The sequence below is a fragment of the Pogoniulus pusillus genome, chromosome 7, assembly GCF_015220805.1.
Source record: "Pogoniulus pusillus isolate bPogPus1 chromosome 7, bPogPus1.pri, whole genome shotgun sequence".
NCBI classification, from domain to species: Eukaryota; Metazoa; Chordata; class Aves; order Piciformes; family Lybiidae; genus Pogoniulus; species Pogoniulus pusillus.
Window position 1 is genome coordinate 11,363,332 of NC_087270.1, and position 15,694 is coordinate 11,379,025.

A 15,694-nucleotide genomic window follows, 5' to 3' on the forward strand; every position below is an offset into this window, starting at 1 on the left:
ATGTTTGTTATTAACTCTGTTTACAAAGGTACTTGTGTGTGAAAGACTGAAGAGTTTTGTACATGCCAAAATTACCTTTTTTCATCTTCCACTTGTACTCCAACAGAGTGGTATTCCCGTAGGCCTCTGCTTTCTGTATCAGAATCAGTTGCTGTTTCCACCTAATTCAACACAAAAGATATATCTGCAGAGTAAGCACTGACAACTCAGCACTGTTTCTACCTGCACTCATTCAAAATTCATTATGTATTTCCTCTTTTACAGCTAAGAACACCTAGCACAGTAAAACAGATGAAACAGGTATTCAGCCTGGTTACCAGTGCTCTGGGGCTGTGTTTTCTAAAGGTTTTTTCCCCTAAATCACTTCTGGTCTGCTGTGTAACACCCTATTTCAAATCACAGCAGATGCAATTACGCAGTTCAGTGGAAGCAGAGAGCAAGCCTGCTCTGGAAGAGCTGTTCTCAGAACCAGGAAACCACAGGACAGCTCCTTTTTATATTATTATAAAGCAGTCTCATTACAGTCCTTGATTTACAAAACAAAATAAAATCTCAAGTAGCCCAATAAATTGGGAAGTGATAAAAAGAAATGCTGCAATGAAATTTTATCGACAACTGCATTGACAAATATAGAATCATTAAAATTATGTGAGGGATACTGCAGAATGCCACATCTCACCTTCTTTAATAACATGGTCCTGAAAATGCTAGATCAAGCCAGTAATTTATGCACCTTTTTATAGTGTTCCCATCTGAAATACACTTACCAAAATATATTCACAGTAGTTTTTCTTCATAACTGAGACCACATTGCTTTGGGATTTTATATAACACTCCCACTACCCCCCCCCCCCCCCCCCCCCCCCCAAGTCTTTGACACAGACAGAATGACTGCTGCAGCATGCAAATTCATCTGAACCAAGGCAGGCTCAGGAAGAAAGGAAGAGCAGAAGTGATTTTTCCTTTTGAGCAATATTTTTACTGTTAAATAAACCTGCTGGCAACCAGTTTTTATATTATGCACACCACAGGTGTGAATTCAAAGAGAACATCCTATGATGAAGACAAGATAACTTTTCCCTTTGCAGCAGCCACAGGTATCTCTGGAAGGAGCTCACTGGCCTTTGTAGCTCTCGCAGATGCACAAGCCCAACCCCACCAGCTTTCTGGAAAGAAAGAGAGAAGGGTGCAAGGAGGGTGGGAAGCAAATATATATATATATATATATATATATATATATATATATATATATATATATATATACTATATTTTGTGGAAGAAGTCATAGAATCAGAATCATAGAATCAGTCAGGGTTGGAAGGGACCACAAGGACCAAGTTCCACGTCAGATGCTGGCAAGTTCTTTCCATTCTCAAGCCTTATCTCCATGTGCCTTTGCATGAAAGGGAATTCCAGCCAGTAATCAGTACACTTCTTTATTTTACCTGATCATGGGTCTTGAAGATGTTCATCAAAAAACTTAGTGCAGGAACTCTTTGGTAATTGTTAATGTGCTTGGATTGTACAGTGCAGTGCTAGGCACAGGGTATCAATGTGGCAGCTGTGAGCAAAGACACATTTCCTATCAATTCCAGTTATTCAGCTTGAGGGGAAGCATGCACTGCTGTCTGTTCCCTCAAAAAGCTGCAACCAGAGCAGCAGGCAGCTTGCAGGGAAAAAAAACGCACAACAAGCAGCCATAAAACAGGCAAGATGGTTTCCCAGTTAAGGTGGGTCTTGACTGCAAGATGAGAGAGAAGCTTAAACTGTATTTGTAAGGTCACCTTCTCCTGAAAGAGCATTGCTGTAAGTAGAACAGCCATAAGGCCTGGCTTCTCAGTGCAAGAGAGATCTATCAGGAAAGATGACTTTATTTATAGCATAGAATGGTCCAAAAAAGTCTTTAATAATAAGTTCAGGTCTAAGTAAGGGACTAGGCACTCACCCAGCCCTTTGAGGGGTGTGAGAAAAGCTGCATATAAAAGGTATTCATTAGAGGTGAGCAGAAATGAATTAACAGGTCCAAGAATGAGATACTCATCTAGCCTGTTGCAGGGGGGCAGGGGGGAGAAGAGAGGCAAACTACACTTGCAGCCCTGACTGCAGTGATGAGAACTCAGTCAAATATGCGTAGATGTGTTTTGAAGAGTGAAATCAATGAATTCCCAAAGAGGAAACGGCAGGCAGTAAATACATGCAGAGGACACAAAATGTTTAGGCTGTAGCTCTTCGGTGCACCTGCAGGAGTGCCAGCAGGAAGATGATGTCCAAGATGAGGACACATTTTCTGGAAGAATTTTTTTATGTCAGAATTCACAGTAACATCTGGAGTAGTCAGGAAGTCTAAACTATTGCTGAGACCAAAGTTATTTGGCTTAATTCCCAAAGCAATCAGAGCCAGTCCAAATTAAAACATGTCAGTTAGGAACTTGCTGATTATTATCTACAATAAATAATGCATTGAAGGGCATGTCTTTAACCAGAGATTTTGTCTCCTCCTGGAGATAAGAATTGAAGATCATGTTGAAGATGCAGAGACAGGCCATATCTGATACATCATGTAATACCCTTGAAAAAAACAGGGAAGTTATCTTAACCTCAGAGCAAGTCAATATAAAACACTTACTCGAGGAGGAGAATGACAAAGGAGACTGCAAGTTCTGTGGACACGGAGGGACAGGACACTCTGTGCCAGACCAAACCTGAACTGAAGTCAGACAAATGCACCCAAGTTCACATGTCCCCTCAAATCAGTCTTTGCCCTCAGTACCTTCTAAAGCACTGCACTTCTATCACGGAGTTCTATCCTTAGGATGACCATTTCTACATCCTATACTCATTAAGACCTATTGAATGAGGAAGGTCAATTACATGATATTTGTGCAGCCACTATATATCATTAGTAACAATTTGCAGGTGTCAACGGACAGAGAAGAGACTTTTGCCTTCCATCAGGATGTCCCAGAAGCTTAGACATGGTGCTGTGGGAAACACAGTGATCTAAAGATAAGAGCAAGGAACGGTCCCTAGGGAGTCTGGCCAGCCAGCGTTACCGGGACAAAGCAGACAGATTGGCCACATGCACTTTCCTTCTGCATCACAGATCAGAAGCAAACCACTGGCTGGTTAGCATCAGACAGCATGTCTTTTGGACTTGGCTTCTGATGTGTAGAGGCAAGTGTTCCTTTCCTAGTTTGAATGGGCTGCTGTCTTTCCATTGATGCAACACACTGAGAAGAGTTCTTTTTTCAAGTGCTTTCTTACTCGCATTTCACCTCCAAGTATATTCTGAATAATTTGCCTGGTATGCAATTGACACCTAGAATTTAGACATAAACGAAGTAATCTACTCTTACAGTTTTACTCAAAACGAAGTTATCAGGAAAACAATGACCCAGGTATCAAAATTAAAATAACATTACTTTGCTAAATTATCTTTCCCTCTAGCTTGCCAAGACTGGCACTGACTAAATGACCTGATGATTGCCTTCATATTTAAATGCTTTCATTTCCTCGCTGTGCCTTCTAACAGCAGAAGACTGCCAATTTGTGTGTGTGTGTGTGTGCAATCTAGGATAGCAAATATTGTAACAACCAAAAAAAAAAAAAGAATAGGTCTAGAAAAAGGAAGCAAGTGCCAACAGATGTAAAAAATGGGGGATAAAATTATTTGCACTCAAGTAAATGAAGAAAGAAATTGCATTTCTGAACAATAGGTATTCAAAAGACCCCTGCTAGAAGACAGCAGGAAATTCCTTAGATATAATTAGATTGGCCAAGCCAGATTCAAATAAGTAGGGGAGAAAAAGTAATATGGTTTGAGTGTGCAGCTCCTGAAACTCAAGTAAGTCTTAACAAATCTGTTGTTGTTCTTCATGACTCATTATAGTTTTTATACTTGCATGGGTTCTAAAAGCCTTAATATTAGCAAATTTACCCACAACTGCAGTAAAGCAGAATACTGTGACAATATATATATATGTCCATCTGGTTGTGAAGGAGTCTGATAGGATAGGATATAATAAAACAGCCAGACATTGACCAAAGTCAAAAGAAAGAGGAGTAGATCTAATAAAGCAGATTATCTTCCTCTCCCCTTACAAAGAGCTGCTTGCTTTAAAATCTGGTCCTGTATGCCATGAAAATGCCTGTTGTATGAGTTTACTGCATGTCCATAAGGCTTACAATAGTGATAGCTACCACAAAAATGAAGCACAATGGAGCATCTCTTTTGTGAAGACAGGTTGAGAGGGTGTACAGCTCTGACAGGAAAAGACTCTGAGGGGACCTCTAAGCCTCCCACTATTTCAAGGGGGCTACAGGGTAACACTGTAGTGTCCTAAAAATTCTTGTCTAAGCTTCTATATATAGCATCTGTAAGGAAGGCTTGAAGTTAATGTATGCAGTGCATCAGAAAACAGACTTTAACCGAGTGTCTTTTGCTTCACCCTCATAAGCATCAGTAATAAGAGTCCTTCAGACCACATTATCTCTCCCCATGCAATTCCACTGCCCTCAATGGCTTTTTGCTGCTGTAACTGATTTGTTCTATAATTAGAATTTAATAAACAAGCTTTCTGATGGTGGCCAGGGAGGGAAATAATTCACCTTTTGTCTCTTGCTTAGGTTTTTCAGAGATTTAAAAAAGGGCAGAAAACACTGCATTTGACACTAGATCAAGTACATGCAATTGTGAATGCAGACAACAATTCTCAGAGACAGAGAGATCTCATTTGTATGCAGTGACTTCAAATAAAACTATGGTACTAACTGCTACTGCCTTAACTGGTAGAATAGTTTCATCATCCAAAAACCATCTCCTTTTCCAAAATAATTTTTAGAAACCCACCAAAATAAACTTGCACTTTCATGCTTGAGTGATTTTTTGTGCCTCATCACAGAGCTCCATTTTGCTGCTACTCTAGTTCCCAGCAGAACATCTGAACTACTCCACTACACTGCATGGCACAGTAAGTGCTAATTACTGCAAGAATCACAGAATGCACTGGATTGGAGTGGACCTTTAAAGATCATCTAGACTAACCTCCATGCAGTAAGCTGGGACAGCCCTAACTAGGTCAGTTTGCTGGGAGCCTCATTCAGCTTGACCCTGAATGGCTCCAGGGATGGGGCCTCCATCACCTCCCTGGGCAAACTGCTGCAGTGTTCTGCTACCTTCATAGTAAAGAAGGTCTCCCTAATCTCCTACATTACAAAGAAGATTCTATGAGGGGTTGAAAAAATCTGCTGATCTTTTGAGCAAGCACTTTCTATCTAAAAATGCATGCCAGAGTTTAGAAATGGGGTTTGTGTAGAGCTGATGCACGATGGTAACAACAGCAGCAGTGGCTTATTGCTTTTTTGCTCGTTTAGTGCTACATGGAAAATTGTTCTGAACCAACACATACCCTGCAAGGCAGCAATCTGCATTTTCCCCACTCTGAAAGTTTCATTATGTTAGATGGCAATTAAGAAAACATGCAGCAGTAATTTGTGAAAAGAGTAAAAAATTAGATGTTTTAATTACAGTTCCAACTGCTAAACTGCTTGACAAACAGAGAGGCCAAAATGCAGCCACTGGCTGGGAACTGTACTAACCAGCTAAGCCTGTGAATCCTGCCTAATCTTGTCTTGTGTGTGTGTGCATATCTATCTATCTATCTATCTATCTATCTATCTATCTATCTATCTATCAATCCATCTATCTACCTATGTTTAAGTCTATCTATGTATAAGTCAATATTGACTTTAAAGGCCAGGCAACACCTTCACAGAGATGCTATCAAAGCTTTCACTGATATCTGCAGGCCAGAGACTCTCTCACAAAGGCAGTTTGATGATGACTTCAGGAGGAGAATGAACAATGCTCACCTCTAAAAATTTGGATCTTTTATGATCTAAAGACCAGTGTAATCAATGTGAATATTTCTTTTTGATTGCTTTGTGCTCACTGAAGTAGAGCAGGGACAAGGACAGTATAATCTAAACAGTACAAAGACAGAATCATGTAATGATAATAGAATCATTTGGGTTGGAAAAGAACCTTACAATCATCAAGTCCAACCATTATCTAAGTACCAATGTAGATGCTCATCCAAGTATGCCATGTGGGTACAAAATGCTTTGTCTTAAAGGGAAATTCCAACCTGAGACTGGAGAGTTTCTTGTTCAGACTTCAATCATGAAATGTGATTTCATTAAATATGTATGCATAGATATAAGTATTATGCAGAAGATCTATTTTACACCCAAAAAAAAAAAGAATTAGGCAAGCAAGTTATTGCACTAATCCTCCTGAATACAGCTTTTGGTTTATAAGAATGGTTTGCCTACTGAAGATTCTGAAGATTAGTAAAAAAAAAACAAACTAGGTATTTTAAAGTGTCAATAAACAAAGATGAGAGAGTTCGTTCTCTGTGCTACAGTTAGTGCTTGTCTCCAAAAACACTCTAATGTATCAGCCTCCACACTTACATTTGTTTCCATCTCATCTGCTTCTGGGGTTTCTATTAATTTGAAGCAGCACTGAAGTCTTTTAAATAGAGAAGAAACAAAAGAATGCATGTTTTGAAATACTTGAAACAAAGAAGGAGCAATTTCTTGACATGTTTCCTCATATATTTTACAATTCAAATGTTTTTAGTATGAAATGGTTTATAACTAGAGCCCCCTTTGAATGTCAGTCATTAGCATATATACAAAGGTGTGCAAAGAGCAAAGAAAATCCCTGAAAATACATTAGCAATAACCCTGTTCTTGACTTAGTGGTTATTTCACTCTAGAAAATCTCTACCCCCATTTTCATTCAAATACTTTTGATAACTCCTCCTTAATCCCAGAATCGTATTTTGCAATTAAATAGAATTTAGGAATCAACCTTTTTTTTCCAGTGCCTACTGGCACATCTGACAATATTCTTCCTGACTTAAATATGGCAGTGAGGAAAAAAACCCAACCAAATAAATGACGACAAGAACAGCAAGAAAAAACAACCCTCCCCCAAAAAAGCCACCAAAAAAACGTGCACCCCAAACAAACCAACAAACTACAACACCAAAAAACACACAACAGGTATTTCTGGCAAAGCTTTGTTTCCACAGAAAGTCCCACCTGGAATAGGGCTAACATACCCTGAGATAGATTGCCACATCTGGGCAGCTCTCTGTGCCTGCAGATGGGGTGCCATAGGTCTTCATAGTAAGCCCTGTGCATACCAATCCTACAGCACCTGCCCAGGATCGTAGCACCTTTTAAAAGAGCTTCCATTCACAGCATGTATGCTACACAAATCACACAAACAGAAGGCATGGGAGCCACAGGCTGCCTCCAGAGTAGTTCCCCTGGCAGAGGCATTACTGCTTACCCTTTTTCTTCGTGCCTCTGTTCCTGTATGCAGCCCTCTTGGCAACCTTTCTCCCATCAATGTGTTAAAGGAATATAACATTAAAAATTGCAAAAATGAACCACCCTGATAGCAAATTAATTAATGCAAATAAATGCAAATTCAATGCATTACCCTGGCATGGCATGCTAATGAGAAAACAAGTCATTTAGTCAATCAAGGAAATATGCAAATAAAAAACATCCTTTTCTAGGGTGCTTTGATGCAGAAGTCTAAAAGAAATTAAATACTTCAACTGTACTTTGGGAGAATAAATTATTATTTACATAGTTTGCAACAAGAATATTGTACTCCATGTTTTAATTCCTTCCAAACCTGGCAACAGAAATGCAACAGAATGAATTTTCTGCTGAGAAGTGCTGCAGAAAGCTATTTTGCACACTGATGTGAAATTTGACTCAACTGCAGGAAAAAAAACCCCACAAGCAAAAACCAACAAATAACTAAAATGTGCTCTCAGGATACTGTGTTGAGGGTATTTTTACAATTTTAACCTTATCTAATGCCAAAAGGTACAACGAAGCAGTTTATACTTCTCAAAAGATAACAAACAGCTCATCCTTCTCTAAGACCTGCTGTTGCAGGCAAAAGATATTTGCCCTTTTCAGATGGTGCTCCTGAGGACCAGTACTACAGGCCAAGCATCAGATGACAACTTGCTACAGAGGCTCTGTTGCCTTCACCATCGCACAGATGGTTCTGTGGATTATACACACATGATATTGAACACATCACGCAGAAAGAAGGGTCAGAGACCAGTGAAAAGTACTGATCATCAGCTGCAGTAAGAAAGAGGCTCAAGTGATATCATAGTTTCAGAATTAATTGTTGAAATAATAGGTCTAGCTGAATCAAGAGACCAACACTGTTAAATACCACTGTGCAGAGCTGCTGTGAAGAAGAGATGAGAGTGACACCAGATACTATTCCTTCTGAAGAGGACGTTTCAGGTTCGGCGCTAAAAGGCCCCCAAAATCACTTGCTGCTCCTCTGAGTTTTTCACTGTACCTTGCTAAGCCCCTTTCCCAAACAGTTTCAGATATACTACTTACATTGTAAACCGTTTGAAAAGTAGCCATATGAATACTTTACTATTGCTGTTAAACTGCATTCTACTCTGCTGAATCTGAAGAAGCTGGAGCAAATAGTTTATGCCAAAAAGTGGAAAAGCAGTTTGCTGGCAATGCCCATGTCTCCCCTTCTTCTAATGTATGGTGGAACAGCAAAGTTGTGCCACACCACGGGGTTAAGCAGTCAGATGGAATCAGTAGCTGTGGCTACTTTTCTCTGACTGTTATCTTGTAATTAATGGAAATGTAATTACTACTTTTGAAAGAAAAATTATATACTTCCTAGTAGATGAGCAGTCACTCACTGAGCTTTGCTGCCTGGATTATTACCTTCTCAAGATCTGTGTTCCTGCCTCCACAACAGCTGCAACCATGCCAAAATACATGGCATTTCCTCTATTGTTCATCTGGCAAAAGTAGAGAATTTGAAGCACAGAAGTGAACCTAGCGATGTGAAAGGGAATACTCACATATTTAAAATTACATATGTGTCTAAACAACAGCAGAACAGAGGCCTGAATTTTCCTCTTCTACTGTGTCTCAAAGGACTTTGCATTGTTTGCAAGTTCAACTGTTCTGATTTTTACTACTACTTGGTATTTCCTAGAGATTTAAACAAATGAGCATTGCTATCCTTAGTGCTTTTCATTTAGTAGAACGGATGGCAATCAAAATTTGCATTTGGAATCATCCCATTCAGATGATCAACATCACTGAGGTTTCCACGGCCTGACAGTTTGTAAGCAGAAATAAAGATTCCATTTATTTGGCAGACTAATGGAGGAGTGCTCAAAGACTGTGATTATTAATGTTATTTCATTACTTGCCATCTATAACTATGCAGCACTTTTCTTCCTTTTCTTTGGTACCTTCTCCCCAGCACAACTCAAAGTAAAGGCTGGGAGGCTCATGTGAGGTAGAACAACCTAAAGATCCACCAGCTTTATGCACTTTCCAAGGTCAGAAGAGAAAGACAATGGACAAAAAAGAGAAAATCAAGCATTTTAAAGATGGCATAATCCTATAAAAAGGACTGAATTCATGGAGGGAAGGAGATGAACATGCTGTTCACCTGTAGCTCTGCAGTATAATTTTCATATCAAGTGTTAATGACAGGTAACCTCCCTAGAGATTTATTCATTCATTTTCTCCCAGGTACAGCCTATTAGCCGAAGCCTTTCCTGCACAGCCACACAGCCATGATGTGAATGACAATTAATGCTAAACAGCCAGGGGTTGTTTGTGAGATTATTAGAGCCAAGGAAGCTGAATGACTCATTCTGTGCTATTTACGGAAAGAAGGCAAGCAATTCATCACAGACAAATGTTAATGGTAGGCTACCTGGATCCCTATGGAGGAACGCCGGCTCTTAAGGAACTCCTCTGCTTTTGACACTAAAATGGCCTTGTCACTGGTTCGTATGGAGCTGCTCTGGCTCTCAGGTGCATGGCGCTGTGCAGCTGCCGTTTCCAAGGCAAGATTCATGGCCTTGTTGCTGTCCAAGCTGTCGGTGGAGTTGTACATCCCTCGTCCATCCTGAGGCCACGGGGAAATCCTCTGAGTCCGGCTGTCATGATATGCATCCTGGGTGGATTCTGTGCTGCTCTGTGCCGTGACTGAGATCAGTGGCTTGGAGGTGGTACGAGGGGGTACCGGTGGAGGTGTTTTTTTGTAACTTGTGTAAGTTACAGCTGTGGAAAGAATTAGGAAGGAAAAAAAAAGGATGAAAAGGAAAAATCAAGATTAATCTGATATAAACCACAACAGAAATCACCTTAATACTATGATTATACTAATTAGAAATGCAGGTGGTGCAACAAAACACTCTCTGTGAACCCCACTATTAGTTGCAAGTGTCTCCCAAAATCAGATGGGTATTCACAGAAACATTTTGTTTCAGCCAGGAAGCAGTAGGTGGAAATGGGAGTCCCAGATTATGAAAGAGAAATGAGAGAGAGTTATTGAGGATTTGTCTGTGTGTGTGTCTTAAGACTTATGCTGGGTATGTCCACACCAGGGCTTCTGAGGTTTTTTCCCACATGGGGTAAAGCTGATAAGAGAAATAAAGGAATATTTTTTCTCCCTCTTGCTATCATCTGAATTGTGGGCCCTGCGTTGATACGGTGCAGTAAGAAAGTAGGATCAATATAATGGATCAAAATATTGTTCAGGAACTTCTACTGCACAGCATGATACATTTTAACTGTTAGAAATATTTCCAGGTGTTCTTTCTGGAATTAGGCAAGATCAGTTACTTACACAAAGAGTACAGGCTTTAAAAATATCCACAGCATGATTAATAAGAGGAAATTCTAGGCATGCAAATAAATGTTATAATATATGCAAAGCTACTCGATATTGGACAACAAGCAAAAACTACCAGTAATACCAAAAGCAGTAACTTTTTATCCTGCAGCAAGCCTCTTCAGAACACACGCTGCAGGGGAATATACTTAAATGCAGAGAATATGAAAGCATAGATACAACAATGTGTCTGAAACATGAGGAGAACTGGATACAAGTGAGCAGAATGAAGACCTTTAGTCTGCTGAGCAGAGCAGGTCTGAGGCACACATATTCTGTCTTACAGCAAAATTCTCAACAAAACATCTAAGAAATCTCTACAGATGCAGCAAAAGGCTCAGTGAAACATCCACAAAAGCTCTACAGATGTAGAATTGTGCCAATAGTGCTTCAATTTTCTCAATTTTGTGGAGGTGTCATCATCATTAGTATCACACAGTTCTAGTATGTCTAAGCCCACTGTAGTGCTTTGGTACTACTAAGAGCATTTCTGTTACGTAAGGTTTTCTTTTCCCTCCAAATCACAGGCTCACAGGCTATCAGGGGATGGAAGGGACCCAAGGAGACCATCGAGTCCAACCCCCCCAGCCAGAGCAGGACAACACTAACAAAGATCACAGAGGAACACATCCAGACAGGCCTTGAAACTCTCCAGAGAAGGACTTCCAAATAACTTCACGATTCATAAAATCAGCAACTGACAGAAAAATTTGTCATGATAAAGCAATCCATACTCCTGTACAGGAAAATCAAATCAAAGTAATTTCTTGTATAACTGCAAGAAGATAAAGACAATTATTATGTTTCCCTGTAACAATAACACCAAAACAGCATAATATGTACAGCCAGAAATCACGATAATAAATGGTTTGCCCTTTTCTAGTGTGGTTAAATGTATTGGGCGCTGCAGCAATGACTCAGGAAACCCTGAAACTGGGGTTACTTGAATCGAAGAGTATTCAGCAAGTGTTCCTTTTCCTGTTACACAAACACAGGCTGATGATGACTGATGAATCAGGGCAGTGCCTCTCCTAGAGTGTTTTTTAATGTGAGGCTGTACTGCAGCTCTCTGGAGAAAAGGGACCACTTTGGGAATTTACTAACACTTGGGACTGCTGGGCTAGCAACACCAGGGTAACCTATGGTAAAAGTGAGCCTGGAGAAGGCTACTTTGAAATTTTCATTCTTGATAATCACAGAGAGATCTTAAGGGAGCAAGGTAGAGCTAGAAAGGAGAAGTCTTCATTTAAAGCTTGTTTTGAATTACTATTGATGCTGCTCAGTTCTGCTAGAGATTTAAAGAGAGTCTTGCTCTGAGCTAAACTGCTCTAACAGCAAAACACATGAAGACATATTCTTCAGATTCGGAGACCGAGTGCTCTTTTGAAGTGCCATTTTATTGTCCTATCCCCAGTTTTATCTCATGTCAGTTTTGAAACCAGCAGTTAAGGCTAAAGAAAACCACAACTTTTTTTTCAGAATCTTCAGGGAGCACAGAAAGTTCATGAAAGAAGGAAGAGGTTGTAAAGCTCAGAAATTAAGTCACTATGAGCACAAGAAGTGGCTCTGAGGAATCTTTCCACTAAAACAGTTGCTGTAATATTGCTCCCAGGATGCCCTCTTGCAAATATAGGTGCAAGTGATCAAAGTGCTGCAAAACATTAGAAATAGAGAGAATGAAATAGGGTAAGTGAAATCCAGAACAGGAAGCTATTTTTACCTGTAACATAAGACAAGTTACCACTGCGATAACTAATTTACTGGGTTTTTTCTGCTGCCTGTCTCACTGCAAAAAGAAGAGCAGTGAATACTGAAACATATGGTAAATGTGATAATGGAACATCAGAAGCAAGTCAATCCCTACTACTTAGGCAGCAGATCACTTCTGTGTTTAATGAATATAAATGTTAAACTTCTGCAACCCATCATAGCTAACTTTAATCCTCATTTCCATTTCTAAAAAAGAAACATTCTCCTTGTGGCAAACTTGAAACAGCCACTTCCTTTTTTCTTTTATTTCTGTGACTATGTAGCTATAGATTTTATTCTGGAAGTTTCTGACTGCTTTGGTGGCACGGCACATCTTAAAGCCACCAAGAACTACAGTTGCTGCATTAAACGGGAATTAAGAAACCCACAGACGTTCATCAAGGAGAAAAAAACAGGAGAAAGGCTGAAAGTTTGTGAGAAGCTGGCTACGTACTTACAGTGAAAGGTGGCAGGAAGAAATCAGAGGAATTTCTAAGTTATAGGCACAGAGATGAGATATTGAGCAGGGAATAATAAGAAAAAATGATCTCTACACAGTTAGTGAGTCCATAACTGGAACAACAGTTTGAGAGCCACAGGAATCTGGGAATGATTGGAGAGTGCTAACAAAAGCAGGTAAGAGGATGGTGGGGTGAACTTGTGAGGCAAATCTTGCCACTTTATGCTATTTGCGTTAATCACTCAAGAAGTTCTAGTGAAGTAAATGGGATAACTGAGATGAATAACGTGACCAAGACTTTGTCTTAGATGAGTTTGCTATGTGTTGCTGGCTTAAGAGATGATTACATAAAAGATTAGGGGATGTTAGAGGAGAAAAGTGATACTGCAATCCAGTTTAGTGTTCATGCTTGGTCTTAGGTCTCAAATAAATATTGGTTTAAGGTTTGAAGCACAACATTTCATGTAATTTTCATTTTTTTTAGATTATTATGTCCATGAATGTTTCTGTTACCAGCAGTAATGTCTTCTGTCGCACCCAGTTCCTGGCCATAGCACTCGTACGTGCCATGTTTTACATGTGGGAAGAAACTTTTCCCCTTCCTAACAGAATTTGAACTTCTTTTTTCCTTTGTCATCCCTGTCAGATTTGCATCATTTTCTACTTTGCAAATTTTGCTTGCCTTAGTGAATATTAAAGTAAGTGCATGAAACCTCCTTAGTGTTGCTTCGTGCCTCAGATGGCACTAAGGAGGAGGTTTAGGTTAGTAGCAGGAACATTTTCTCTGCAGGAAAAGTGGTCAGACATCGGAACAGGCTGCTCAGGGAGGTGCAGATGTGGCACTCTGGGATCTAACTCAGTGGATGTGGTGGTGTTTGGTTGATGGTTGGATTTGATGATCTTAGAAGTCTTTTCCAAATCTAACAATGCTATGATTTATGCCTTGCCCCTTTTTTGGTTTGTCATTCTACAAACTCCAGAGCTGTGGCAAGCTTTGCAGTCTCTTCAGGGCCATGAACTAGAGACATGCCTCACGTTTGGACACACAGAACACCAATCCTGGATGATCTGTTGTTTCTGGGGCTTGCAGAAGACAACCAAGTATTTCTGATGTCTTTAGTTTTCTGAGTGGTTTTGGTGAGCATATGCTGACCACTCCTTCTGCTTCTCTTGCCAGTTGTGCTTCTGAGCAACTTATCAATTTGCAAAACCTTTAGCTGCTCTGAAGTACAAACAAGAGGGAAGCAGACGACACATGAGGTAAACACATCATTTTAGTGTTTAAACCAAACACAGGAGGAATATGAAAAAGAAACCAAAAACTTCATTCCAGTTGTATTCGAAAGCTATCTTATTATAGAAGGCTTCATCATTTTTTGGCCTCTTTTACTAAAGCAGGAATGGACCTTGTATCTGTCATCTTACTACCACCAAGGAAACATACAAAAATGGTAAGTATCATAGAAAAGAAGCAGAGCACCAGGCATTAAGGCAAGAGTGCAGAGTAACCAAGAAGACCGTTTCAGCACTGCAGAACAAGCATTTGAACTTTTGGACACAGACAACAGAAATCCAAGGCAAGTTTCCTGGTAACTCATAAGCAATTAAAAAGATTTATTTACTACACCTGTGTGCTAGTTTGAAGCTAGCTAGAATGTTTTGGTGAGAAGAACTAGATTACAGGCTGTGAAAGGAAAACAGTGGTGATGTCTACTTCACTCATGGGCTTGCTGAGATGTATAAAAACATAACCCCAAGCATAGATAAGGGAGTCTCACTTCTGTTGGGGAACTGGCTGAGCTGCATCTCTAACCTCACCCCTCTCTGCCGTGTCTCTGACTAATCCACTTTGCTTCCTAACCCCCTGGCCGAGCCTCCATTCTTCCTTGGGACTGGGGTAAGGTTGAGAGGGGTAGGGGGAAGGTGAAGAGGCAGTTGGGAGCCCCTCCTGGGGACTCAGGTTTCTGGGAGAGCTGTTGTGTTTCTGTATTCCCTTTCACCTTGTATATTTCCGTCTATAACTGTATATGCTGTAAATACCTGCTTGTATGTTCTGCTAAGCTGTAAATAATAAGCTTCACTCAATTTCCAGAGCCTGCTGAGTCTAGTCTGGGTGATTTCCAAAGGGGGAAGGGGGACAGGGATCACCCAAACCATCACAACCTGGAGGCATGTCATAGGTTAAGGGAAATTAAGAGTTAATTAGAATAACTACAGGGACAAATTCTCCAGAGACCAGAAAGTCTCCAGAGAGCACACAGGATATTGCATCTCCCTACATAAGGGGCAGGCTATTGCCGCATGTGTGTGGCAGTTTGGCCTGCTCCTGGGGCTGCTGGGGCTGAGTGCAGGGAAGAGGCTTTGGAAGGGTTTGGCCTGGCAGGCCCAGCTTGAGAACTGGGCCTGATTTGTGTACATACTCCTTTTCCATGAATATTTTTGTGTTTCTATATATATTAGTAAATAGCACCCATATTTAGCCTCCAATTGAGTGTTTTTATTTCACTCTCTTGGGGCTAAAACACCTTTCTGTCCTTCTGCCCTGGGCAGCTGGTGGCTCAAGCGAGGACAAGGCAAAACATCCTCTCAAATCTACACTGCATTAGACTAAGCTTGCTTACGGTTAATGCTGCCACAGCCAGTTACCCTGCCCATGTTTCAGTGGCAACAGCGTTTGTGTTGGAAATAAAGTGGCTAAAAGGATTTAA

At 40.3% G+C, this 15,694-nt stretch overlaps 1 protein-coding gene across 23 annotated transcripts in view; it reads right to left on the reverse strand.

Annotated features, from left to right (window-relative positions):
• The window catches only part of DLGAP2 (DLG associated protein 2), a 465,415-nt gene that overhangs the window by 27,727 nt on the left and 421,994 nt on the right, over positions 1 to 15,694 (reverse strand). For all 23 annotated transcript variants that reach the window (XR_010302764.1, XR_010302763.1, XR_010302762.1 and 20 more), the window contains 2 exons: positions 9,815 to 10,164; positions 76 to 161 (listed from right to left, as the gene is read on the reverse strand). Coding sequence is in view for 19 of the 23 variants with exons in the window: in XM_064145870.1 (XP_064001940.1) it covers positions 76 to 161; positions 9,815 to 10,164 (436 nt within the window). In the remaining 4 variants the exon portion in view is untranslated. The remainder of the gene's footprint in view (positions 1 to 75; positions 162 to 9,814; positions 10,165 to 15,694) is intronic.